Genomic DNA, 26,570 nt, shown 5'->3' with positions numbered 1-26,570 from the left:
CTGAAGCCTGCACCCCTAAGCCTGTGCTCTAGCCTGAGCCTGTGCTAGACTATATAAGTACTGATGAAAGAAACCACATCTCAGGAAAAGTATTCAGTCTCCTTTTGGAATTAAAGAATAGCTCCATGAGGAACTTTCTCATCAGATCTTTCACTGTCTGAACACATGCATTACATGATCTTTTCCATTCCGTTTAGTGTTTTCTATAAGGCAACCATCACACAGCACACGTATAGTGTCATATAACTTCCTTACCTGCAAACAGGCTGCATATGAAAAGAGGAAGTAACGCCATGTCCATAGCACAATTGCAGTGTCCAGAGATTATGCAGCCAAGAGTGCATTCTATGGATCCAAAGCTGCATTTGGCTACATATTATCGCTGTTACAGAGCTGCTGAGGAAGTCAGTGAAATGCGCCACAAAACTCTATTTTCAGTGTTGAAGTTGGTATTGGAATGTCCCAAGATACAGTTTGGATAATTATAAAAATTGTAATTCCTGAAGTATCCCAAAGACTTTTACTAGCTCTACACATACAACTCCACTAATACACAGCCACATCAGAGATGGAAGAAAACAGCAAGATGGATGCAATTCTTTACAACTGTGGCGAGAGAAGACATTTTGACAACAGCAAAACACCCACTCTTATAGCATAGCATTTTGGGATATCTAATATCCATGTAAGTCCATTGCTTTGAACGTTCTAGAATGCTCCACATGGTATTCAACATGCAACAGAGGAAGGGTTGAGTGGCACATGATGAATCATGAATCACAGTGATGATGAATCAAACTCCTGCACAACAGCAGGACAAATCACCAGCTGCATCAAACATGCAAGAAGAATTGATGCGCACTGAGCAGCCAGTGCCCCAGCAGACTTCACAGCTTTACACAGCAAAATGCCTCCATTCACACCGTTCAGGTGCAGCAGGTATTTCTCCCTGCTCCTACCTCCAACACTCCACAACAGCTCCAAATTTGTCTGTTAATTCTAACTGAAGAAGCCACCCAGGTGCACCACTATTTGTATGTCTGACTGCTGATGTTGGCAAATAAGGGCCTGAAAAACAGAATTTCTACACAGATAACCTCAAGAAATTAATACCATACTGGAGACTAAGAACAATTCTGCCCCAAAGATAAGAAATCTATGTATTAGATTCCACATATGTGATCAGAGCTAAGCGAATCAATGCAAATCTCTTACATAAATCCTATCTAATCCCTGCAGGTACTTTTGTAATCATATATGTGAATTTAGGTGGAAAGTAACTTAAATCTATTGGAAAGAAGCTAGACTACAGACTACCTAGAGTTAAATTAATCGTTTAAAAACACCATATTCCTTGCATTAAAACAAGTAACAGTGAAATCTTATCAGTTACCATTAATTATCATCATTTATTTAATGGTGACAATTACTAATACGTACTGGACCTTAAAAACAAAATCTATGAGCAGGGAAGCCAGGCATTTAAAGTGGAATCTATAGCTCTTACATTTTAATAAGGCCCCTTTTACTGTAGCATTTAAGCACTGTTAAAAATTAGTGAGCCTAAAATCTCAAAGTAAGTCCTGTGAGGCAAAATCAGCATTAATTCCACTGTGGTGGAGTCCCCTGTTCTTACCAGATTCATATGCTGTTCATCTCTTGTCTTGGTGTGCCATACTCCCATGCATACAGGTATTTGACAGGTCATCCTAGATCTCTCAATCATCCTACCCCACACACGAGATGGGGAAAAAAATGTTGCAGTACAAAGCCTCCATTTTAATCATTAATCTATTGTATTAAATGGAAGAGATGCAAGTCAACAACCTGCATAGTCAAAAACCATGCCAATAAGCTTACTTGGTAAGAAAGGAGGCTACCTAAACAGTTAATTTTCCTTAATGATGTACTGAAAGCCAACCGCAACGTCTTGCTGCACAGCACAACTATAATGGAACAAGTTCATCAACTGAACGCAAAGACCAAGCTATGCCCCTCATTTCTACCCACCAAAAGTTCTGCCTCCCATCATGGAACAAATTTGGTTATAAAACTCCCTTTCTTCTCTATTTTTTTTGTCGTTTTTAATTTACCCTTTTCTTTAGGCAGTGCCATGCCTTCTTCCTTTTGTTCTCACCCTGTCTGTTCACAAGGAACAGCAGAGTATAGTGGCATTCTTTTTATCATGAGCCCTCCAACTTAGCATCTCCATGCCAGGCAATCCGTCTGCCATAACACATGTTCAATACATAATGCAGCATCCCTGAGCAATTCAGAGGAAGAACTGCCTGCTCACTGCCCATTGACCCTAACTCTGCCAGAAGACGTGGCTCCAAGTCAAGACAGCATGGCAGAGCATCACATTTTTCCACCCTGAGAAATCATGACTGCCCCTGCGCTTGCTACTGCCAGAAACAAAATAGGGCCATTAAAATTGGAGACATGGGCAGGAGGGAACTGAACTGCTGAACTTGTTTCAGTTCTGAATGTAGAGCATTTGGCAGGCAGAAGCAAGAGGAATGGCTTAGCCTCAGAGTTTCCTGTCAATGCTGAGCCATATTTGACTTCCACAGAGATCGAAACACAGCTATCAGTCACAGACTGGGGGAGATGTTATGATCCAGAATATATTAAGTTACACAGAGCAAGGAAGACAGGAGTAGAAAGCATTCCATACACTCAATAGAGCTAATTTAATGTTTCTGTATCTAACCCACATGAGACTGCTACTGCTTCCAGCTAAAAGACTTAGGTGCTTTGAGCAAAATGGTTAAGGTTTGTGTTTTGGAGCTATGGTGGTCCTGGATTCAATCCCTGCTGATCACCCAATCATGGGGTTGTTACAGGTGGTCTCACAAATTTTGCATTTTTTGTTTTTTTAGTAAAATATGCAAACTTAATGTTACATCAATGTATGTTTTTGCATGTAATCTGTTACTACAATTCTGGGCCAGTTCATTGTCATTGGCTTCATTATCAAAGTCTTTTCCTTTAGTGAGAAGAAGCTGCAATCTGTAAATCCAGATTAGCAAAAAAGAGATTGCACAATAATAAATCACTGATGCTAATACTTTGCTGATTAATACAGTGGCAAACAATACTAACTGGCTCTTATCTGAATCCTTCTTACAATTTGTTTACAGTAAAAAGTTGCAACTCACCAAGATTTCTCTTTGCTCTTCCAGATTTTTTAAGAAATTTGAAAACTCACGCAGGGATGCATCTGTAACATGAAAAAAGAAAAAAGGAAATAGTGGAATAGGAGTGCATAACAAAACCAGTAATGCACACGCACATGCGCACACACAGAGCTCTCACATACCTATACATCTTTCATCATCCGTCTCTGCATCGCCAATGAATTCAAATTTAAAATCCCTCAGAGAGTGGGCAAACTTTCTTTGGGCTGCCGAAAGATCTGCAAGGCGAACAACAAGGATTTAAAACTATATTTGTCTTTAATTCAAACAAAAGCCTTTAGCAACTTGAACGTCATGTGAATTTGATATTCAAGAAATGTGTAATTTTATATCTTTCAATAGACTTCAGCAATTTCTTGTCCTATACTGAAGTGAATCACTTCAGTAGAACTATGAAGTTCCACAGCTACGCAATTCTTAAATCCCATTTAAAAAGGCAAATGAATAGCACTGCAAATATCTTGTACAAAAATAATTCCGACTTTCCTAGCCAGTTTCTCACTGCTGCTTTTATTGATAGTATTTGACTACTATTGGCACAAAACTGCTCTTGTTTTGGGCAGACTACTGGATATATTAACTAGCCAAAATTCTGCTCTCAGTTACAATATCACAATGTTATAAACGATCATTAAGATTTCTAATACTGAAGTTGAGATCAAAACATACACTTTTCTACTGTAATGTCTGATTATAGTACATGAGAGTTTGGAATGTCATCAGCCCTAAAAGGCAGGTGGAGAAGAGGATGAAAGTCCCCATACACTCTTAACTTGCAGTAAAGATTCTCCTTACATCTTCATACTCAGCCAATATTAAGAGCAATTTTATATATTTAGTTAATATTTAATCTTTTAGCTATCTCATGCAATTCAGAAGGACCAGGAGTGACCATTATAAAACACACTGTGTAAACATTTTATTCTCAGGATTAGCTGGAGTTGAAACACCACAAATGGTTTTTACACCCGTTTAGCATATACGGTTTCCAGTCTGCTGTATGTTTTTCCCAATTTCACATAGAGAAGGACATATCTGACTCCAAGTGCTACATTGCACTGTGTGGTGCCAACTAATTAAAGGGATACTATCCAATTCCTATACACCCTACCAGGACACAAACACAAAAGCCACACATTTTCGGATCACTTTCCTCTGTCTTACATTCCCTTCCTCTCACATCTCTTGCCTGGTTCCTTTTCTCCCCTCCTCCTTACACTGCTCTTCCACCCCCCACCCGACCCCACCCCACCCCCGTTTGTATGATAGCAGCATTCTAGTTGGTCCCACAGTGCTGGTTTTTTCTCTCTTGTGAATGGTGCTACAACTATGCATTCTCCATTCAACATCAAGACTCGGGGGGGGGGGGGAGGGAGCAGGCACAGGCTAACATCATGATACTCCCACACCATGGGAAAGGGGAAGGCATTTTCAAATTAAAATACAATCTTTTAGCTGCAGGGGTGCATGTAATGTAGAAAGCATTGGGAACATAAGTTCAGATGCTTTTTTGTTACAAGCAGCTTGGGACAAAATATGGCATGATTTACCAATTGAGAATAAAGTCCACCTGACTATTTGTCTGATCCAGAAAACTAGAACTGAAAGTAGGAGTCACGATGCTGCATCGAATTCATGGAACAATGGTATAAAAAATAATTTAGTATTGTTGAGCCAAAGGTGATGGGAACCAGCCATGTAGTGATGCCTTCTCTACAACTCCTTCCCCGTGCCCTTTGGCCCAGATGCTGAAGGCTTCAAATATCCAAGACAGGGAAAGAGGATGCATATCACCCCATCACTAATGGCAAGTCCTCAAAGGTTAATGCAACCAAAGGCTACATTAATTTTTTTGCACTGCCACCTGTGCTCTGTGGAGTCCCTCTAAGAAAGGCTCTAGAGCTGCAGACAGAGTCCCACTGGAGCATTCTGCCATGAGTATGCACCCTGGGATTTGTGCCCATCATCTCTAAAAGGACAGACTGAAGAGATGATAAAATCTCTGTGACAGGGCTGCCTGCCCCTTTAAGGGTCAGGAGGCCTGAGTTAGTCAGCTCCACTTGTGCCATAATTATGTCTCCCAGTCTTAGGAAGCTGGACTAACTGGGGTCAGGTGACAACCCGAAACACCTTGACCTCCTAAAAGAGCTGAGAGGAGAAACCAAAGAGAGCAAGCTGGGCTCCTGTGGAAGGCCCTGAAGTAAGGTCTGGAGGACCCCTGGAAAGTAGCCTGGGAATCAGTGGACTATACCATCGCAGAGAAGATAGAAAGGTAGCCTGAAAGGGACTGAGACTCTGAGGGGACTCTAGGGAAGAAGACTAAGAGTCAGGGCTCTATCCCAGTGCCAGAGAGATTTAAAGGTAATCTAGAAGGAAATAGGAACCAAGCCCAGAGGGTGAGCTGAAGAAGAGCCCAAGAGGAGCAGAAGAACCTTTTGGTTGTTTGGACTTCTGTTATCCCGGAAGGGAGAGGGATCCAGTCAGAGGTCTGAGACATGTGAATCCCTGGGAAAGTAAGAAAACCCAGGTGGGGGGAAAGTGAGGCAAGGAGCCCCTGCAGCACCGTGCTCAGCCAGCAGGGAGGGGATACAGGACAGGCACACCCTACGGTAAAGCTTTATATTAGGGGTGCTAAATCCTTTAAAGACTGACAAAGGGGAAAAGAGCAACATGAACAAAACAATCATAGTACAGATTGGTTATTTGTAGTCCCATGTTGCTGGGCACAGTGATTAATCACCACAAAGTGATCTATGTGTAATGTGTAAACCTCTGCACAAGCCATTGAATTGGGAGGGAAGGTTGAAGGGGGGCCATTAGAGAGAGAGATTCTGATCTATGGAAAGGATGTTTGAAATAAATGATTCAACAGGCTGCAGGAGACAAAGCATACAAGCATTGTTGACAAAGATTTTAATTCTATTTAGTCAATAGACTGTAACCACAAGATTTACCACATCTCAGGAAGGTTTGCCTAGAATCCAGCAGTATCTCATTTTATTCTGTTAACTTATGTTAAAATTCATTTATATTTTTCTTTCCTAAGCCAAATAAATCTTTTCCTAACATACTTGGATTTCGTTTCTGTGATAGGAGACAATCACTGGTACACAGATGTTCCCTGGAAAGAAAATGGAAACTTTTCCCCCTCTCACTTCCCCCAGAGAGGGCTGAGGCTAGGTGACAGGCTTCAGCATTCCCTTACAGACAGGGGTATGAGAGAGCCATTCCCAAGGCAGCTGACTCAGGACACTGAGGGTATGTCTACACTACGGGATTAATCCGAATTTATATCATTCGAAATTGGGAAACAGATTGTATAAAGTCGAAATGTATGCGGCCACACTAAGCACATTAATTCGGCGGTGTGCGTCCAAGTACTGGGGCTAGCGTCGATTTCTGCAGCGTTGCACTGTGGGTAGCTATCCCATAGCTATCCCATAGTTCCCGCAGTCTCCCGCGCCCATTGGAATTCTGGGTTGAGATCCCAGTGCCTGATAGGACAAAAAACATTGTCGCAGGTGGTTCTGGGTACAGCCTCACCTCCTCCCTCCCTCCCTGCATGAAAGCAACGGACGGCAGACAACCATTTCGCGCCTTTTTTCCTGGGTGAACACTGAAGACTCCATACCATGGCAAGCCTGGAGCCCGCTCAGCTCAAGACAGCAGTCATGAACATTGTAAACACCTCGTGCGTTCTCGTGGAGTTTATGCTGAGCCAGGACCAGAAAAACGAGGCGAGGAGGCAGCGGCGGCAGCAGCGCAGCGACAAGCATGATGAGGACATGGACATGGACACGGACACAGAATTCTGTGAAACCACAGGCCCCGCTGCTTTGGAGATCATGTTGTTAATTGGGCAGGTTCTATCCATGGAACGCCGATTCTGGGCAAGGGAAACAAGCACAGACTGGTGGGACCGCATAGTGTTGCAGGTGTGGGATGATTCCCAGTGGCTGCGGAACTTTCGCATGCGTAAGGGCACTTTCATGGAACTTTGTGACTTGCTGTCCCCTGCCCTGAAACGCCAGAATACCAAGATGAGAGCAGCCCTCACAGTTGAGAAGCGCGTGGCGATAGCCCTGTGTAAGCTTGCAACGCCAGACAGCTACCGGTCAGTCGGGAATCAATTTGGAGTGGGCAAATCTACTGTGGGGGCTGCTGTGATGCAAGTAGCCAAAGCAATCACTCAGGTGCTGCTACGAAAGTTAGTGACTCTGGGAAATGTGCAGGCCATAGTGGATGGCTTTGCTGCAATGGGATTCCCTAACTGTGGTGGGGCGATAGATGGAACCCATATCCCTATCTTGGCACCGGAGCACCAAGCCACCGAGTACATAAACCGCAAGGGGTACTTTTCAATGGTGCTGCAAGCACTTGTGGATCACAAGGGACGTTTCACCAACATCAACGCGAGCTGGGCGGGAAGGGTTCATGACGCTCGCGTCTTCAGGAACACTACTCTGTTTAAAGGGCTGCAGCAAGGGACTTACTTTTCGGACCAGAAAATAACCGTTGGGGATGTTGAAATGCCAATAGTTATTCTTGGGGACCCAGCCTACCCCTTAATGCCATGGCTCATGAAGCCATACATGGGCAGCCTGGACAGGAGTCAGGAGCTGTTCAACTACAGGCTGAGCAAGTGCAGAATGGTGGTAGAATGTGCATTTGGCCGTTTAAAAGGTCGCTGGCGTTCATTATTGACTCGCTCTGACCTCAGCCAAAGAAATCTCCCCATTGTTATTTCTGCTTGCTGCGTGCTCCACAATCTCTGTGAAAATAAGTGGGAGACCTTTATGGCGGGGTGGGAAGCTGAGGCAAATCGCCTGGCTGCTGATTACGCGCAGCCAGACACCAGGGCGATTAGAAGAGCACACCAGGAAGCGCTGTGCATCAGAGAAGCTTTGAAAACCAGTTTCATGACTGGCCAGGCTACAGTGTGAAATATCTGTTTGTTTCTCCTTCATGAAAACCTGCCCCCTTTATTGACTCATTTTCTGTAAGGAACCCACCCTCCCCCTTCCCCCAGCTTGCTTTCAAACCAAATAAAGTCACTATCATTTAAAAATCATTTATTCTTTATTAATAGATTAGAAAAAGAGGGAGGGAACCCGGGTGGGATTTGGGAGGAGGATCGGTGGGAAGGAAAAGGCCACTAAAAAAAGGTTAAAAAAAATGACAGCCTTTTGCTTGGGCTGTCCACTGGGGTGGAATGGGAAGGTGTACGGAGCCTCCCCCCCCGCGTTCTTACAAGTCTGGGTGAGGAGGATATGGAACATGGGGAGGGGAGTACAGGGGCTGTAGCGGCAGTCTGTTTTCCTGCAGCCGTTCCTGAAGCTCCACCAGACGCCGGAGCATGTCTGTTTGCTCACGCAGCAGCCCCAGCGTTGCATCCTGCCTCCTCTGATCTTCCTGCCGCCACCTCTCATCTCGAGCGTCTCTCCTCTCCTCACGTTGGTCCCTCCTGTCCTCACATTGGTCCCTCCTGTCCTCACGTACACTGGCTTCTTTCCTATACTTTGAAACCGTTTCCTTCCACTCATTCAGATGAGCTCTGTCACTGCGGCTGGATTCCATAATTTCTGCAAACATCTCGTCTCGCATCTTCTTTTTACGACGCCTTATCTGTGATAGCCTTCGGGATGGAGGAGGGAGGCTTGAGGAATTTGCAGCTGCTGTAGGGAGGGGAAAAAAGAGAGAATTGTTTAAAAAGATACATTTTGCAGAACAATGCTTATACTCTTTCATGGTGACCAACACTATTCACATTACATAGCACATGTGATTTCTGTGCAAGGTCGCATTTTGCCTCTTAATACTGAGTGCCTGTGGCTTTGCTGCTAGAGATCACAGGTCCGGGCAACAGAATTCGGCTTGCATGCGGCCATGGTAAGCCATTGTCTTACGGCTTCTGCGCCCTCCTTTCCCACATACCAAGCAAAGCCCGTAGAGTGCTGCGGTTTTTCTGTTAACATTCAGCAGCAGCAGAAAACAAACTAACCACCCCACCCCACCCCCTCCCGCCATGAATTCTCTGGGATGATCGCTGTACCCCTCCCCCCACCGCGTGGCTGCTATCAGGGAAGATCCCTGCTAGCCAAACGCGAAAAGCTCAGGGCCAATTTCCCATCTGCGCTTGGCTAACTGCAGGGAAGGATTTATTTTCAGCCACAGGCAAACAGCCCAGTAGGAACGGCCACCTCTGTCCCCTTAATTAAGTTCCCGTATTTCAACCAGGTTACCATGAGTGATATCACTCTCCTGAGGATTACACAACAAGATAAAGAACGGATGTTGCTTGAGTGCCAGCAAACACCGGGACCATACGCTGCCAGGCTTTGTCAGGCAATGATACCAGATTACTTGCTGCAAGCATGGCGTGGTCAAGTGTCCTACCATGGAGGACGGAATAAGGATGCACTGCCCAGAAACCTTGTGGCAAGGCTTTTGGAGTACCTCTAGGAGAGCTTCATGGAGATGTCCCTGGAGGATTTCCGCTCCATCCCCAGACACGTTAACAGACTTTTCCAGTAGCTGAACTGACCGCGAATGCATCCCAAGTCCTCAGGGCAAAGTAATCATTAAAAACCGTTTGCTTTTAAAACAAGTTTTATGTTTTAAAAGGTAAACTCACCTGAGGTCCCTTCCATGGGGTCAGGGTCTTGGATACTGGCTTGGGAGGGTTGGGAGGGTACTTCAGTCAGGCTGAGAAAAAGATCCTGGCTGTTGGGGAGAACGGAGTGCTGTGTGCTCTCTGCAAGCTCATCTTCCTCCTCCTCTCCCCCATCGGCAGAATCCTCAGCTGATGAGACTATCCCCGACCCGGAATCCACGATCACAGGTGGGGTAGTGGTGGCGGCCCCCCCTAGAATTGCATGCAGCTCGGCGTAGAAGCGGCATGTCCGCGGCTCTGACCCAGAGCGACCGTTTGCCTCCTTTGTTTTTTGATAGGCTTGTCTGAGCTCCTTGACTTTCACGCGGCACTGATCTGAGTCCCTATTGTGGCCTCTCTCCATCATGCCCTTGGAGATTTTTTCAAAAGTTTTGGCATTTTGTCTTTTCGAACGAAGTTCTGCTAGCACTGAATCCTCTCCCCATATAGAGATCAGATCCAGTACCTCCCTCACGGTCCATGCTGGTGCTCTTTTTCGATTATCGGCCTGCATGGTTACCTGTGCTGATGAGCTATCTGTGGTCACCTGTGCTCTCCATGCTGGGCAAACAGGAAATGAAATTCAAATGTTCGCGGGGCTTTTCCTATCTACCTGGCCAGTGCATCCGAGTTTAGATTGCTGTCCAGAGCGGTCACAATGATGCACTGTGGGATAGCTCCCGGAGGCAAATACCATTGAATTGCGGCCACACTATCCCTAATTCGAAATGTTAAAATCGATTTTGGCGCTACTCCGCTCGTCGGGGTGGAGTACAGAAATCGATTTAAAGGGCCCTTTATTTCGAAATAAATGGCGTCGTTGTGTGGACGGTTGCAGGGTAAATTCGAATTAATGCTGATAAAACCGAATTAAAGTCGTAGTGTAGACCAGGCCTGAATGTAGTCAGCTCAGCATGGGGAAAACCTGAAGACCGGGATCAGGAACAGATCAGTGCAGGATTTATTTGAGGCTTGAAGGGGAATGGCTAAAGTAAGATACTTTAGAGGTATGTAGACAAACATTTTAATCCTGTCTGGAAATCATGAGGTAATCAGTTCACCCTTCATCCTTTTAAAAATCAGCCTGGTATAGGAAAAACAAAGTTGTTGATGGAATTACCACAAATATTATAGAACTCTATAAAAATACATGGTGACTCCAGAACAGAAACAAAATGTGGCAATTCACCTCTACACTGCAATATTTAAACCATAAGTTACAAGTTTCATAGACACTAACTCTCACATATACGCATCCTGTGCTAGGTCAAAAGCACTCTGCTAATCTGTATATATCCCGTAACCCCTAGTTGTTAATACCCAGCTACTTTATAATCTGGTAGAGAAATATATCTCATTTCTGTTCCATAAAACAAACTTCCTTTATAGGACAACAATCTACTGCTATAACTTCAAATAATAAGCAGTATTTTGGGTTTATAGCACCTGTGCCTCAAAGGACCCCCCCAGAGTATTTCACAAGCGCATGGGAGCAGAGGCGGGGAGTTATATGGGCCCATGATGCCAGTGCTCCAGCAAATTCAAGGCACGGGGATGCAGCTCCACCAATGTTCGGGGCTGGGTCTCTCCTTGGGCCCTGCCTGCGCCCCGTGCGCCTCCCCCGGAGCATCCCCCAACCTCGCCTGCCGTCCCTGCGTGCCTCCCCTGGAGCATCCCTGCCTGCACCCTTGGCAGCTGCCCTGCCACTCCACACTGTTCTCCGCTCCCTCGCCAGCCACTGCCGGCTACAAAAAGGAGAGGCACCGCTGCCAGCGGAAGGAGGAGGCGCACACATGATGGCAACCCGCCCCGGTACCTACCACAGGGGAGGCAAAGGGGCTTCCTGGATCTGAGAGAGGGCCCGGCCCCTAGTAGCACGTGCAGTGATTGTGCCGGATGAGTGTGCTGCCACCGGGGAGAGGGCTGGGTGGACTGTGGAGTCCTCCTCTCTGACCCCAGACCCAGGGCAGCCTGCCTGTATCCCAAACTCCTCATCCCCAGCCCCACCCCAGAGCCTGCAGCCCCAGCCAGAGCCCTCACAACCCGCACCCCAACCCTCTGCCCAGCCCTGAGCCTCTCCCACACCCCAGCCCTCATCTCCCAACACCCAACCCTCTGCCATAGCCCTGAGCCCCCTCCCACACCCCAAGCCCCTCACCCCCAGCCAGAACCCTCATCCCCCCACACCCCAACCCTCTGCCATAGCCCGAGCCCCCTCCCACACCCCCAGCCAGAGCCCTCATCCCTCCACACACCCCCATATTGTGCAATATAGGAAAACTGTTAAACGATTACTGTTTCCAGTCCATTTTTACACTATTTTAAAAAATAAAAGGCAGGTGGGGGTGGGTGAGGGGGTGCGCAGGACTTGGACTCATTCTGGGCATCACCAAAAATTATACAAACCTGCCCCCCCTGCGTGGGACTAATCCTACAAGGTGCTAAGCATCCTCAAATCTTTCAGTATTGTTTAAAAGCCAAAGGAAAATGAGGTCACTAAGCAATTTGCAAGATGTGGCCCTATACTCACACTGTACAGTAGAAACACACACACACATTACACACAGCAGCCACCCCACTGCTTAGCAATGTAGTGTACAATGGTTTAGGATTGTAAAAAGAGCAATATTATGTCCAGTTGACAATGCACCAGGAATTTAGGAAGGTAGAACGCAATGATGTTACTCATTATTTTCCCAGAGTATAGCAGGCTGATGACAGGAGGAAACATGCAGAGACCAGGAAGAGAGCTGTACGTTGCTGAAAGTCACTGCTACCATCTAAAGGGAAAACAGGAAAAAACAAGCAACGTCTATAGACATCAGTGTTTAAGACCGTTTGGTGAGAGGTGTCAAATATCAAAATATCAGTATTAGGTCCAAGACACAGTCTTAGTTATGATGGATTGCTGGCAAAAATCAAAGTTAAGGTTGCATCAGAGAATTGTGTGTAAGCAGGGAAAGAATGGGAATATCTGCTAAATGTTTTACTACAGGAAAAAGATAAAACAAACTAACAAAATCAACCACAGGAGGGCTTTTCATTTTCTGTGTAGCTGGAACGTGTAGAGAGATAATGTATTCTAAAATACTGGGAAATAAAGACAGATGTTTTTGAAATTGGGTCCCTGGTGTCTCACTTTTTTTTTTTTAATAGTTTTGCAAAGTGTACAAATGGAGATTCTACACTAAGCTTCTGGTGTATGTTACAGTATACCTACAATTTACATAACTAACGCCTATATTTTTCCACTTTACTGTTCTAAAAAATACTGTTCTATTTCATAACTGATTTAAGCTGTGCCAGTTTGAAAGCACCCCATTAACACTATGACAACACTGCTTGCTGGGCAGTGAACTGTCTACATATGACACCAAATTCTAATGGCTCCATTTACTCTAATATCAACAGCGACTTCAGTGTCACCAATCTGAAGTGCTGCATTAAGTAATGACAACGTTCTTTACTAGGTAAAGTCCTAGGTCTTCTATACAGCAGATTCACACCAAGTTGCAACAGCCACATTAAATCTAATGTTGACAGTTTTCATAGTCAAACGCTCACTATAGTCTCTGATGGTTCACTACATCACTGTTATTCTTTTCAAGAATTGCATTACCTGCTTTTTATTTTACATCACCAATTTATGCAGGTTCTTTAAAACATAAGGCAATTCACCCAGAAAAAAACAACCTTTGTTTAATGTTAGTTAAGGTTGCATTGTTCTACTTTAATAACATTTTCCTCAGATGCTCAAAGATGTTTCTCTGCCTACAACAATAATCCAAAACTCATGAACTCTTCTTACTAGCCTTCTTCAGAACACCCAAGGCTTCACAATTAACATACAGCCTTAACACCAACATACATACAAGGACATAGTAAAAGTAATAATTTATTTCCTTCTTTTAAGATCTGCTTCTCTTTTTGGATTTCTTAAACACAGGTTTTGTGTTTGGCTCAAGACTCTTTAAAATGCAACAAATTTAATAGAAATTGCTAGACAACAAATACAATCTAATTTTTGTTAATTACTTAATGACAAACTTAGGATAGTCACAAACAAATACTAATTCTTCTCACAAAAGAGAAAAGGTTTTAAAAAAAATTGAAAGTCAGCCCGTCAATCTCAATACGTTTGCAAGTGAAAGCATGTTTGACGTTTATTAAAGAAAAACAAAATATTTGGCATTAGATTGAAGTTACTTAGGTCAAGAGTGGGATATTTCTCATGAATAAAATAGTTTCACATATAAAGACATTTTTCTTGCTGGATTAATATCTTTTTATATACAGTATTATTCTCAGAACAGGACATCCATGTTTTTAAAAAGTTGATGTATTTCCACTATCAACAAAAGTACCCATCAAATTGAAAATCCAGAAACTGCAATATTTAAGAAGAAACTCAGGTGTAAATACAGGATTTAACAACAGTTTACTGGCTAACTATGTGTTTCTTTTTAAATGGATGACAGTTTGAATGGATTCTGCTGCATCTAAAACCCAAACATTGTAGCACGATGCTAACAAAATGAGAGGCTGGAAATGAAAGATTGGAAACAAGAGAAATTGCCTAGTCTATTTTCACTGTTCAACCCGAGAGAACTACAGAAAATAAACAGCATAAATAGTGAAAAGAACATTGATATAAAAATTAGTTAATTCTTAACTAATAGGAACAATGTCTCTAACAAGAACTAGCTAGTGCTAAAAAAGATGGGCTATCATGATGGAAGAGATCTATCTGTAAGTAGCTATCTGCACCACATGCCAAATTGTATTTTGGTTTATTTTCTGTATTTTTAATTAAAAACAAATGATATTTTTAACAGTTGCATAATTAAGATATAGTATCAGCTTCAATGCATCTTGAAGTCATTATCAGTGCTGTGGACTTGTAGACTTTCATGGTGGAAAAAGTTATGATTTCAGATTATAGAACCTAAAATATTTTGCATATTTATGAAAATATATATAAATATCCTGCTCTGCAGAAGAAATATTTAAGGCTTGTTTTGACTTGCATATTTTGATTATTGGGGTGAAAAGATAATGTGTTCACTACATTTTGGTACTTGCCCAACTAATTAACACCTGGAAGTCAGTTGCAAAATTGTATGATGTATGAGGAAACTGCAGCATTGAAATCTAGCAAAAAAATCATGTTACCCTGTCTATAAACAATACAACTGGCATTTTAAACTCTGAGATAAATGGGACAACAGGAACAGCAGGGTAAGTTACTTTTGATGAGTCATCTAAGAATTGGAGCATATTATATACAGTAGAACCTCAGGAATGGAAGTTATTGCTTCAAAAGTTTACAACTGAACATTGACTTAATACAGCTTTGAAACTTTACTATGCAGAGAAAAATGCTAATACTAACCCACCACCCCAATCTGCTTCCCTCATTTCCCCTGCCCCACTCCACACACCTTTCCTACCCCACTGCACGCACTCACCACTATATAGGAAACAGGATGGTGGTCATGCAGGGTGTCCAGCACACACAAAGGGGAATATGGCCAGCACTAGGACTCAGGAGGCAACGAGCTGGAGAGGCCACCCTCCCTCACCCAACATGAGAAGTGGCTCCATCCCACCTCCTCCGCTCCTCACCGGGGCCCTGCTTGCGGAAAGAGGGGCCAAGTGAGCTCTGGGGGCAAGGCATGGGAACAGAGCCTCCATCCCCCAGCAGGCCGAGAAGAGCAAGCCCTGGGCAGCTTGGCTCTCGCAGAAATTGGGAGGGGTGGGGGAAGGAGAGCAGTGGCACTTGACCTCACGTGACCCCCCCCATGCCACACCTCTGTTTGAGGAAACGAGGTCCACTCCCCCCATCCCCCAAAATTACACCCATGTGTGTGGCGGACAGGTCAGTTCGTAACTCTGGTGTTCATATGTCTGAGGTTCTACTGTACTGCAATTTTTAAAATGAGATTAAATAATTAAAGATAAACAGAAGCATATCCTGCTGGAACAAAACCAGCTAAGTTTTGAAGTACACAGTTTGAAGTGCTCTTGCTCCTTTAGAAAAGTGCATAAATTGTACAAAATTATTAACTCTACATGTTATCTGTATACACAGCAGGCTCTCCACTTAGTCATCAATGATAGCAGCACATCTAATTGGGATTTAATACCCTGCAAGCAATAATACACAAAAATAAAATATGAAAATGGAGTTTTTAAGCATGATTCCATTTATAACAACCTGACGGTTCATACTACAGAACTGTGTTATGAAGAAATATGCCAGAGACTGTACAGCAAAGTCAATTTGGTCCCATTCACTGTACTGTACATTGACAAGGGTAGGTTGAAAGCAAAGGAGGGATGGGAAGACTAAGACACACACAGCAGGGGAGCAAACATGCAACAACTTTCCCTTTTGTTGTAGTAGTAGTAGTGGTGGTGATGGCGTGTGTGTGTGTGTGTGTGTGTGTGTGTGTGTGTGTGTGTGTGTGAGAGAGAGAGAGAGAGAGAGAGAGAGAGATTACATAATGAAGTTCCACTTTGTGAAAAAAACATTATTTTATTTGCCTTCCAGTACAGAGATGTAAATCCCCTGAAGCAATAAAGCTTCCCCTGCATCCAAAAAAAATTAAAGTAAATAAGATAAATACTATATGGTGCAATAACAAAGTAACACACTGTCTGGCAAAGGCAAACCCTTAAAGTGTGCTTCCAAGGCTGCCCTCAGCCACACAGCACCAGATAGTGTCTAGTAAATGGACTTGGGTTAGGCTGCTCAAAATCAGCAGACAGCCTGCCCACTTCCCTCCCCTACCCTGGTGGTAGCATTTCCCCCTTCTTCTTGCAGATATTATACAAACCACAACATGCAGCAACAACAGGAACATTTGGCTCACCAAGATCAAGTCTAACCATAAGACATCACCACCAGCCCTTTAATCTGGCTAAGGCACATTTCAGAGTCATCCTGCACCCGCTCAGGTGATAGTTAAATCTTTCCTTACTGGTATCCAGGTGCCCAGTGTCTGGCTTCATGAGCCAGGAAAGCAATTTTAACGCTCCCCCTCCTCCTCCTTCCCCTCCACCGTGTTAATTTTATGCACTAAATGATGCAAGGGTTCTGTTGGAGGGGAGGGAAGGGAGAAAAGTGATCACATAGCTAGAGTCTGTACCATAACAAACACATATATACAAAGAGGCAGAATTAAGGTTGCCAGTGAAACACTAGATCAGGTATTTCTACCTTTTCAGTGTTTGACTTTTCAAACCTAAATACCATTCTTTTAATGTTGTTTATTTGTATACAATTTCCCAGTTTGTTTAAAAAACAAAAATTCTATAACGTATAAATGTAAGAAACTTGCATCATGAGCAGGATTTGAACGGTGAGCCTTCAGGTCTGCAGCACAGACTTCCACCCCTTTAGCTCCAGGACTAACTTCATTACTTGGCGGCAGCAGCAGAAGGCTGTTATCCTAGGAAAGGAGTCAGGTTATGTGGGCTCTGTATGGCTCCCTCTACCAGGGATGGTAAATGGAATCTGCCTAACACAGCAGCAACCAGGTTTTTCCCAGCGCAGTGTTGCCATCTTGGCATTATGTGCCCAAACTTAAAATTCTCGTGTTCAGTTATTAATTTTCGCATGTTGCCGAAGTTTTTCCTGAGTTCTGCAAGCAAGAAAAGGGAAATAGCCATTTTCCACATTTTATATCTCAGCAAAACCTAATCAGACCAAAGAAAAAGCACTTATCTAGACTGACCAATCTTTCCACCTACTTAATTACAAATGTCTGCTGCAAACAAACAATGAAGATATTAATGCTTCCAAAAAGAGGTAACAAAAATCTTTTATATTGGAAAGTGTTAGGCAGCCAAAACACAGGAATTGCTACCTGCTCCCCCTGTAATAAATACACACGCACTTAAATTAGCTTTAAAATGTATTCAGTTCAAGAGATGTTTTCAAATATCCTATAAAGATGTATATCATTAGGGTTACCATATGTCCGGATTTTCCCGGACACGTCCAGCCTTTTGGTCCTCAAATCCCCGTCCGGGGGGAATTGCTAAAAAGCCGGACATGTCCGGGAAAATAGGGAGGGGTCTTGGGGCTGGGCTGAGGCCGGGGCCGGAGCCGCTGGGGCCGGCGCCACTCGACCAGGGCCGGTGCCAGGCCGGGCTGGAACCGGGGCCCAAGCCGAGCTAGGGCAGAGCTGCTGGGACCGGGGCTGGGGGTGCTCGGCCACCGGCCGGAGCTGCTCGGCTGGGGCCGGGGCCCGAGCCGAGCTGGAGTCACTAGGCCCAGGGGTGCTCGCCCGGGGCTGGGGTGCTCGGCTGGGGCCGGCGCGCTCGGCCGGAACTAGGGCCGGCGCCCCAGGGCCCGAGCCAAGCCAGGCCGGAGACACCGGGGCCAGAGCCTCTTGGCCAGGGCTAGCCGGCCGCCGGAGGGAGCCGTTCGGCCGGGGGGGGCCGGACTGGGCCGCGCCTCTTCGCCCCCGCCCCCGCCCCAGCTTACCTGCTGCCTCCCTGTTTCAGGCTTCCCGCGAACATCTGATTCGCGGGAAGCAGGGGAGGGGGAGGAGCAGAGGGCGAAGCGTTCAGGGGAGGGGGCGGGGTTGGGGCCCCGTGGAGTGTCCTCCTTTTTTTTTTTTTTTAATTAAAATATGGTAACCCTAATATCATGAAATCTGCTGAGATGACAATGTTAAACAAATTATATGTATATGAATAAACCCCTTTAAAAAAAAGTCATTCAAAACATGTTTTCCTCCTTCAGAACAGCATGCATCTGAAAATAGTGTCAGCTGTATGGAGCCACTTCCTATCAAGGAATCTTTTGCATGTGAAGACAAAGCCAACAAGGAGATCAAACTTGCAACATACTCTGAAATATTAAGACAATTGTACGAGTCAAAACATGTACTCAACATTCCAGCATATTTACAGCTGCAGAGTACTAGGTCACATCTGCTGAACATTAAGTGTTATACTAAAGCCACAAAGGATCAGAGACTAAGTTACATTTCCACCCATTCCCCCCATTCATTTGATCCAGGAAAGTTAATCAGATTTCCTCCAATACCCAAAGAAAGACCTAGATGGTATAATTTCACTCTCTGCCTCATCCTCAAGCGAGATGGAATCCAAGCAGGTATAGGAAACTGAAGTATTACACAAGTGAGGAATTCAGAGATTAGCAAAGTCATTGCCCAGTGACCTACCTTCACATACAAAGGCTACATTTTCTCTCAACACTTCAGATTTTAAATGTATATATAACTGACTGCCTAAAGTGTCACTGTTTGGAAGAACCTCAGATCCACTGCAAACTGCTTAGGCTGAGGTGATCTCTACTTCAAATGAGTACCTCTGATTAAACTTTAGGTTTGTCAATCTATTTCAGAGCTCCACATCTAGTCCTCTCCACAGGGGAGTATAAGGCTTTTGAAGGGTTGAGGGAATCCTAGAGTGGCTCAGGAACAGGTAGGACACAAGAGAAGAGTAAATCTAACAGTGGGCTTGTCTTCATGCTACATTAGGGCGCATCATCATATCACACATTAACTGGCTGTGTGGACCCTTCTGGCCCACACTAAAAGTTCCTTCAAACAGGACTAGGTCAATATGTATCAGGGAACTTTTAGTGCATGTGAGCAGGGCTGGGACAGGGGGTTGGGTGCAGGCTCCAAAAGGGGGTTAGGGTGTGAGCCCCAGGAAGGAGTTAGGGTGTGGGTCCCAACGTGGGGCAGGGATTTTGGGTATGGGGGGGGTTCGGGGTGCAGGCTCCAGCCAGGCGGTGTTTACCTCAGACGGCTCCTGGTCGGCAGTGCAGCAGGGCTAAGGCAGACTCCCTGCCCGCCCGGGCTCCACCCTGTTCCCGGAAGTGACTGGCATGTCCGGCTCTTAAGCAGAGGCGCGGCTAGGGGGCTCAGCACGCTGCCCATGCCTGCAGGTGCCACCCCTGCAGCTCCCATTGGCAAGAGCAAACAGGACAAATGCCCACTTTTGTCAAAAAAAAGTGCAGTGCAGAGGGAGCAAGCAGAGATGCCTGCCCTCCTGCAGAGGGGAGGTAGGGAGCAGAGTTCCAGCAACCAGGCAACAGTGTGTGTGGGGGGTAGGGGGGGTTACAGGGTTCAAGTGACCGGGCAATAGCCTGGCACAGGAGGGGAGGGTTCCAGCAACCAGCAATAGCGGGGGGGTGGGGGGTAACCTTGGGCGAATGGCTGGGGTGTCCCATTTTCTCTTTGGGAAATATGGTCACCCCATACACACTAGAATTCACACCCCAGCTGGTACACACTAACACACTGTGTAGACAAACTCTGAGGTACAACTTGCAGTGATAATGGCCCTGAAGACAGCCTGTAAGTGCTACCTCATGTACAAATCCCAGGAAGAGCACTGCACAGCAGGGACTGTGGCTATACCAGATGTCCAAATACCTTTTAAAAATCTGATAGTTTGTCTCATTATATAGCTTTTTAAAATGTCACTAGGTGCCCAACAGCATCTTTAGGCATCTAAAAACCTTTGAAAATCTGGCCTAACGTGTCGATCTTAGAAATTTCTAAGGAGATCACCACAGCACACAGGGCCCAGTAGGGAGTCTTTCCATTGGCTTTAATATGAGTTGGATCAGGCCAAATAACACTGAAATTATAAGCCCTCAATCGGAGCAGACCGAAAAACAGAGTCCGACAGCACTGACACATGTGGGCCCTCTCATCCTGTTGTGCTCCTTCCTGTTTTCTGCTAGGGAAATCTTTGCTGTTCTCAAAAGCCGACTCCATCCCAGAAGCGTCTTCTATCTCTACCCAAGCCTATGTAACTGGGTGGAGGGGAAGAGATGCTGTTTGGCATCTGCTGACTCAGGCCAAAGTTTCCCCCCAACCTAGATGGGACTCTTCTCCCCACTTACGTCCAGGGCAACCTCCTACCCAGTATCAACCATTGGCTACTTGGTGTCAAAGCTGCATCTTTATAGAAAGGTCTTCTATGGGGATTCTAGGGCAGCCTCCCTCAGGAAATATTTATGAAAAAACTTCACTGTGCAACCGGATGCATTCTAAGAGGTAAAACATTAAGGATATGTCAACTCTGCAACTGGGAATGAGCCTCCCAGCATGGGTAGACAGACTCACGCTAGCAGGGCTCAAGCTAGTGTGCTAAAGATAAAAGTGTGGATGTTGCAACTCAAGCTCTAAAGCCCGCTCAGCCCCACATGTTCCGGGTCTATTTGATCACTATATTTGGTGTCGGAAGCGAATTTTCCCCCAGATCAGATTAGCAGAGACGCTGGGAGGTTTTCATCATCCTCTGCAGCATGGGGCACAGGTCACTTGCTGGTTTAAAGATTTCAAGTTACAGAGAATCCACCATTTACACTAGTTTAAATCATGATTTGAGGACTTCAGTAACTCAGACAGAGGCTATAGGTCAGTTACAGGAGTGCATGGGTGAGGTTATATCTCCTGCAATGTGCTGGAGGTCAGACTAGATTACCGTGATGGTCCCTTCTGACCTTAAAGTCTGAATCTTTTGATAGAATAAGTTACAGAAAAGTTTACATTTTCATTACAGTGTTTTGAACATTTATTAATTTTGCTCTCTTAATGCTCTCTGTACCAGACACCTTCCCTGTTCCTTAATCCCCAGAAGCCCTGCCGCACTTTCAGCAGCAGTTTGCAGTCCAGCACTCAATTCACTTCCTTTTTTATTACATATTAATATGGAACACTGAAACAGTCCCAGTTTAGTTTTTTAACTGATAAGTTAGAACAGTACAAAATGCTATTGATAGCCCCCTCCTCATAAATTGGCAAACTGCCTATCACTGTTTATTCTTCAACTTTTCTTCTACTTTATAAACTTTGTGCACGTGTTTTTGAAATTAGGTTCCAACGAGAGCTGGCTGTCAGATGCAACATCATTAAATTGGCCCAACCACCCAGACTGTGGCTTCGAACAATCAATGGCCACCACATTCTAATCAGAAGCAGATGGTATAGTAGCAATTTCTCCCGAATGGAGTATGTTGTTCAATGAGAAATCCCATGTAATTATATTATTCTTTGGAAACAGGAGCCAAAGCCTCTCTGAAAATGGCAGTTTGTTTAGTTTTATATGATGTGACTTTCATGTTTTAACTATTTCTAACAACCAATGATTTCAGTGTTAACACCAAACAAGAAATCTTACAATAAACAGCACAGTAAGGATTTTGTTTTAATATATTTTTGTGGTTTTATATTTTTGTATCAAGGAATAGTTAAAATTTACTGTTGCACTTGTGGAGGTAAATTACTCACTATGGAACTGCGGGAAGGGGGAATGCGCATGTGTGCGCACACCCACCAACACGGAATGTAGTCTCTAATCTTTCCAGGAGCAGCAAGTAAGCCAAACACACATAAGCATAAATGTACATACATACACAGTGGGGGGCCATAAACAAGCTTTATTTTTACTTGGTTCTTCTAGTTACATGCCAATGGTATTTCCATTATATGTGTACTTTTTATCTGTCTGAAAAATGCCTAACAAAGATACTTCTCTAAAATCCAGCTGTACAAGTTCTGTTATATTTCTTGTCTTAATTAAAGTTTGAGGTGCGAGACATGGGAGTTAAGTCTTACTCTAATTTTGGTTTGCTGAAATATGTGCATTTGTTACATTATTTTTAACTATTAGATAAGGATTGCATTTAGTAACTTTCAAGAGCTGATGCTTAATACGGTTACCAAAAAGAATTTTTATAGGTTTTTCACAACCAGTACTATTTACCCTATATTTTGTGTTAATCATTAACTTAGCCTTTCCATCTCAGCTGCATAATTAGGTATCTTGGTTTATGAACATGGTGTTCTCCCATATGAGACAAAAAACAGCACTGCTTCTTTCAGAAGTCAGGTTGCACTGTTTTAGGCAGTGCACTCACGACACCCTCCCCCAGAATCTACAGCACAGCTTCTGAATTGGGAAAGATTGTTTTCACCACTTTCAGAATATGAAGAGCAAGTTACATAATAGTGTAGGAGTCAGGCAGTTATTCTTGTTAAGTACTGTTTAAGAGTTTCACCCCTGGTAGTTTAAAAAAAATGGTAAATATATTAAAAGAAAGGAGAAGTTCATTCAAATATGTTTGTGTTTGGAAAGTTTCTGTTACAAGTTCCACACAGCTGACATATTTAGATTAGGAGCTCTTCAGGGAAGGAACCATCGTTTTGTAACGTGTTTGTACAATATTTAGGTCTTTACTGGGTCTCGTGGCCACCACCACAATACAGATAAGTAACAATAAAACTGCCAACAATCTGAAGATGGGAACAATAATTCTAAGGAATGGTTGCTACCTTTGCCAGTGCATATAATTTACCAGTACAATATAGGAATGACATTATATATAGTATATTTATGTACAGATGGTACACATTCTATGGAGTGAAAAGTCACCTTGCTGGGTAAAAGCTATGCTAGGCCTTCCACACCAGTTGTGCAGGAGTGGCAGCTAAAACCCTCTGGCTCATTCTAAATAGGTGTGGGAGTGGCCACAGCATATGTGACTATGGAAATCTAGAAGGACGTGCACAGGGCCAGTGGCTCCTACTCTGATGCATAAAATGGAACAGCATCACAAAGTAGTAGTCTCAGTACAGGGTAACTGCAGTTTGGAGTGAAATCCATACCAACACAACTTATTTCCCACCCAAAACCAGATGACCCCAGTGTGCAGGGAATAGTGATTGTGACCCTTACGTAAGTCTTTACCATATGTCCTACTTTGGCTATAAACTGGCATTAATACAAAGCAGGGTAACTACGGTATGCTTGCTGCCAAGATATCCAGTTTCCACACCGCTTAGCAGACTTCACTCTGACACCACAAATGCTGCATCAATAAAAGCATTGCTGGAAAACAGAAGCTCTCTGGTGTGTCACAGGCAGCAAAATTACAACATAAAACTAATTTAACCCAGTCTGCAGCACTTTGTTAACAGGGACTACCATGGCAAACAGTAGTCTAGCACTTCATCTATCCAGTCTCCACATGGTGGTGGGGAATTTGAAGGAGGAAGAAGAGTGCATAATTTTAATCTAGAAATCCATTAAATTATATTTTTTTTAATTTAATGGATTTCTAGATTAAAATTATGGGGAGAGAGGGGACAGCTCAGTGGTTTGAGCATTGGCCTGCTAAACCCAGGGTTCTGAGTTCAATCCTTGAGGGGGCCACTTAGGGATCTGGGGCAAAATCAGTACTTGGTCCTGCTAGTGAAGGCAGGGGGCTGGACTCGATGACCTTTCAAGGTCCCTTCCAGTTCTAGGAGATAGGATATCTCCATTAATTTAGGTAGGGAAGGCTGTGCCTCCCCAAAGAGCCTGGTCCCCTCCCACTTCCTGCCCCCCTCAGAACCCCCAACCCATCCAACCCTCCCTGCTTCTTGTCCCCTAACCACCACCCCCCGAACCTCCGCCCCATCCAACCGCTCCCTGTCCTCTGACTGCCCGCCAGGACCCCCCGCCCCTTATCCAACCCCCCCGCCCCCCTTACCATGCCACTCAGAGCAGCATGTCTGGCAGCCTCGCCGCCCGGCCAGAACTAGACATGCTGCCGCTCTGCTCCGCTGCCCACACGATGGCGTGGCTGCGGGGGAGGGGACACAGCAGGGGAGGGACCGGGGGCTAGCCTCCCTGGCTGGGAGCTCAAGGGCCGAGCAGGACAGTCCCGCGGGCCGTAGTTTGCCCACCTCTGCTCTAGATAGTAAGTGGGGAAGAGCCTATTCAGGGCAATGGACCATTAGATGGGTGGATAAAAATCAATGATTTTTTTAAATAAATAAAAAAAATCTGATTTTTTTTTTATTTAAATCAGATTTTTTTGATAAATTTTTTCTCCCAAAAAGCATTTTATCTAAAGGTAGTTTTAATTAAGATACATTATAGCCCAAAGATATCTCATCATGGAATAGGGATTATAAATTCTAATTCTATAGTATGAGACAATATATTCATGTAATGTTTAAGAAAAGTTTTGTAAATGAGTTCCAATAGTTCATAGATTAGAGACCCAATCTTATGGGGTTCCGGGGGCTTCTGTATAGATTATTTAGGTTAATCTTTCTATCTACCCAATGGGATTCAGTGCTCAGTCTAGAAGATACCATCAGAGATGCATTTCTCAAACTGTGGATTTGTAGTTTTGCAATTCTCAAACTGTGGATTTGTGTCTCCAGAGGTAACATGCTTGTTAACAGCAAAAATGTTTTAAATAAATAAATAATATATAGAGGTGAGAAATAACAGACTCAACTCTATTGTCCCTCTGCAAATTTGTGTACACAGAGTCAAAACCTTACCTTTCTCTAAAAGTGCAAAGTTTCAAAAAGTTAAATGAATAGAAGATTGTTGGGGGCAGAATAGATCTGGACAAGGAGAAGAAGTCTGGAAATAAATGTGAGAAGAGAGGGACTGGGAGTTGCCTTAGCTGTAGCCTTCCTATGCAGGGACTGGTCAGAGAGCCTGCATGTAACTACAGCTGGGTGTGTCCCTACCTGTATGCTAGTGAAAGTGCAGGCTGGAGGGTTTTGCAGCTTGTCACAGCAGTAGAGTGGAGGGAGCCCAGACTGATGGGCCAGGGGGCTCAGTGGTTCCCCAGTTCCAGGTAGCACCTGGGGGGAACCCATCACACTGACCACAAGTGAGTTAACTAAATATTAATTTAAAAATCACTCTGTAAATGGAGCATTATGCCAATTAGGCATTTTAAAAACTGCCTATAGCTCTGACTTTTAATACATGCAAGTTGCAAGAATATTTAATACTCATAACAAAGAAAAAAGGAAATATCACAACATTAACATTAGCTAGCCCTCAACATTTTAAGTCCAGCTTCTCTTTTTCATGAATGGCCTGGTGCTAGGTTGGAAACAGGTTGATTAATTCAATCATATTTACATATGTAGTGATTTTTTTCAACATCCAACATATTGGCATCTGAGCCATCATCAAGGAAACAGAGCAATTTAAGTTTCTTGTACTGTGAACAATAAGGCCACTATTATCCATTCTGACAGACTGCTGTGTCCCAGCAATGCCTAATATAGTATTTTTCTTCTCTTCTTATCGTTTAGGGCCTGACCGGAAGCAGATTAAAGTCAACAGAAATCTTTCCATTGGTTTCACTGGACTTTGGTTCAGGGTCTTGCTGTCCACTCCCATCATATATCTTCTCATTATGCATCATCATTTTGCTGCAGTCTCTGTGACTTTTCTGACCCCACATCACTTTTAATCCTTTTTCCAGAGCTCTCCTATTACTCTGTTTAAAATTACCTGTTGTAATAATGACTTTTCTCCTTTTCTTTTGCATACCCAATATTTTGTTTTTACTTGGGATCACCATTTGCTGACTCATGGCAGGGGTGAGTTGCTATTGTCATCAATTATTTTAATGCTGCTGCTGCATTCATCTATTTCCAATGCATTGGATCAAAGGACTTCTGTAAATTAAAGATAATGAAAGAGTGCACTATAAAGAAAGCAAATCCTCATCCTATTTATTGTTTCTTTTTTCTCTCCATTTCTTTCCATTACAAGTCCATTACAACTCTTGAATGTAAAGCAGGGGTCGGCAACCTTTCAGGAGTGGTGTGCCGAGTCTTCATTTATTCACTCTAATTTAAGGTTTTGCGTGCCAGTAATACATGTTAACATTTTTAGAAGGTCTCTTTCTATAAGTC

At 44.1% G+C, this 26,570-nt stretch overlaps 1 protein-coding gene across 11 annotated transcripts in view; it reads right to left on the bottom strand.

Moving 5' to 3' along the window:
- The window catches only part of ARHGAP10 (Rho GTPase activating protein 10), a 257,127-nt gene that overhangs the window by 165,830 nt on the left and 64,727 nt on the right, over nt 1-26,570 (bottom strand). For 8 of the 11 annotated variants that reach the window (XR_010601805.1, XR_010601804.1, XM_065597784.1 and 5 more), the window contains exons 2-3: nt 3,323-3,418; nt 3,162-3,223 (exon numbers count right to left, since the gene is read on the bottom strand). The exons of the other annotated variants lie outside the window; for them this stretch is intronic. Coding sequence is in view for 6 of the 8 variants with exons in the window: in XM_065597784.1 (XP_065453856.1) it covers nt 3,162-3,223; nt 3,323-3,418 (158 nt within the window). In the remaining 2 variants the exon portion in view is untranslated. The remainder of the gene's footprint in view (nt 1-3,161; nt 3,224-3,322; nt 3,419-26,570) is intronic. 11 annotated transcript variants of the gene reach the window in all.

Source organism: Chrysemys picta, chromosome 5 (genome assembly GCF_011386835.1).
Source record: "Chrysemys picta bellii isolate R12L10 chromosome 5, ASM1138683v2, whole genome shotgun sequence".
Classification (NCBI taxonomy): Eukaryota; Metazoa; Chordata; order Testudines; family Emydidae; genus Chrysemys; species Chrysemys picta.
Note: the sequence above shows the minus strand (reverse complement) of the source record. Positions and strands in the feature narration are given on the sequence as shown.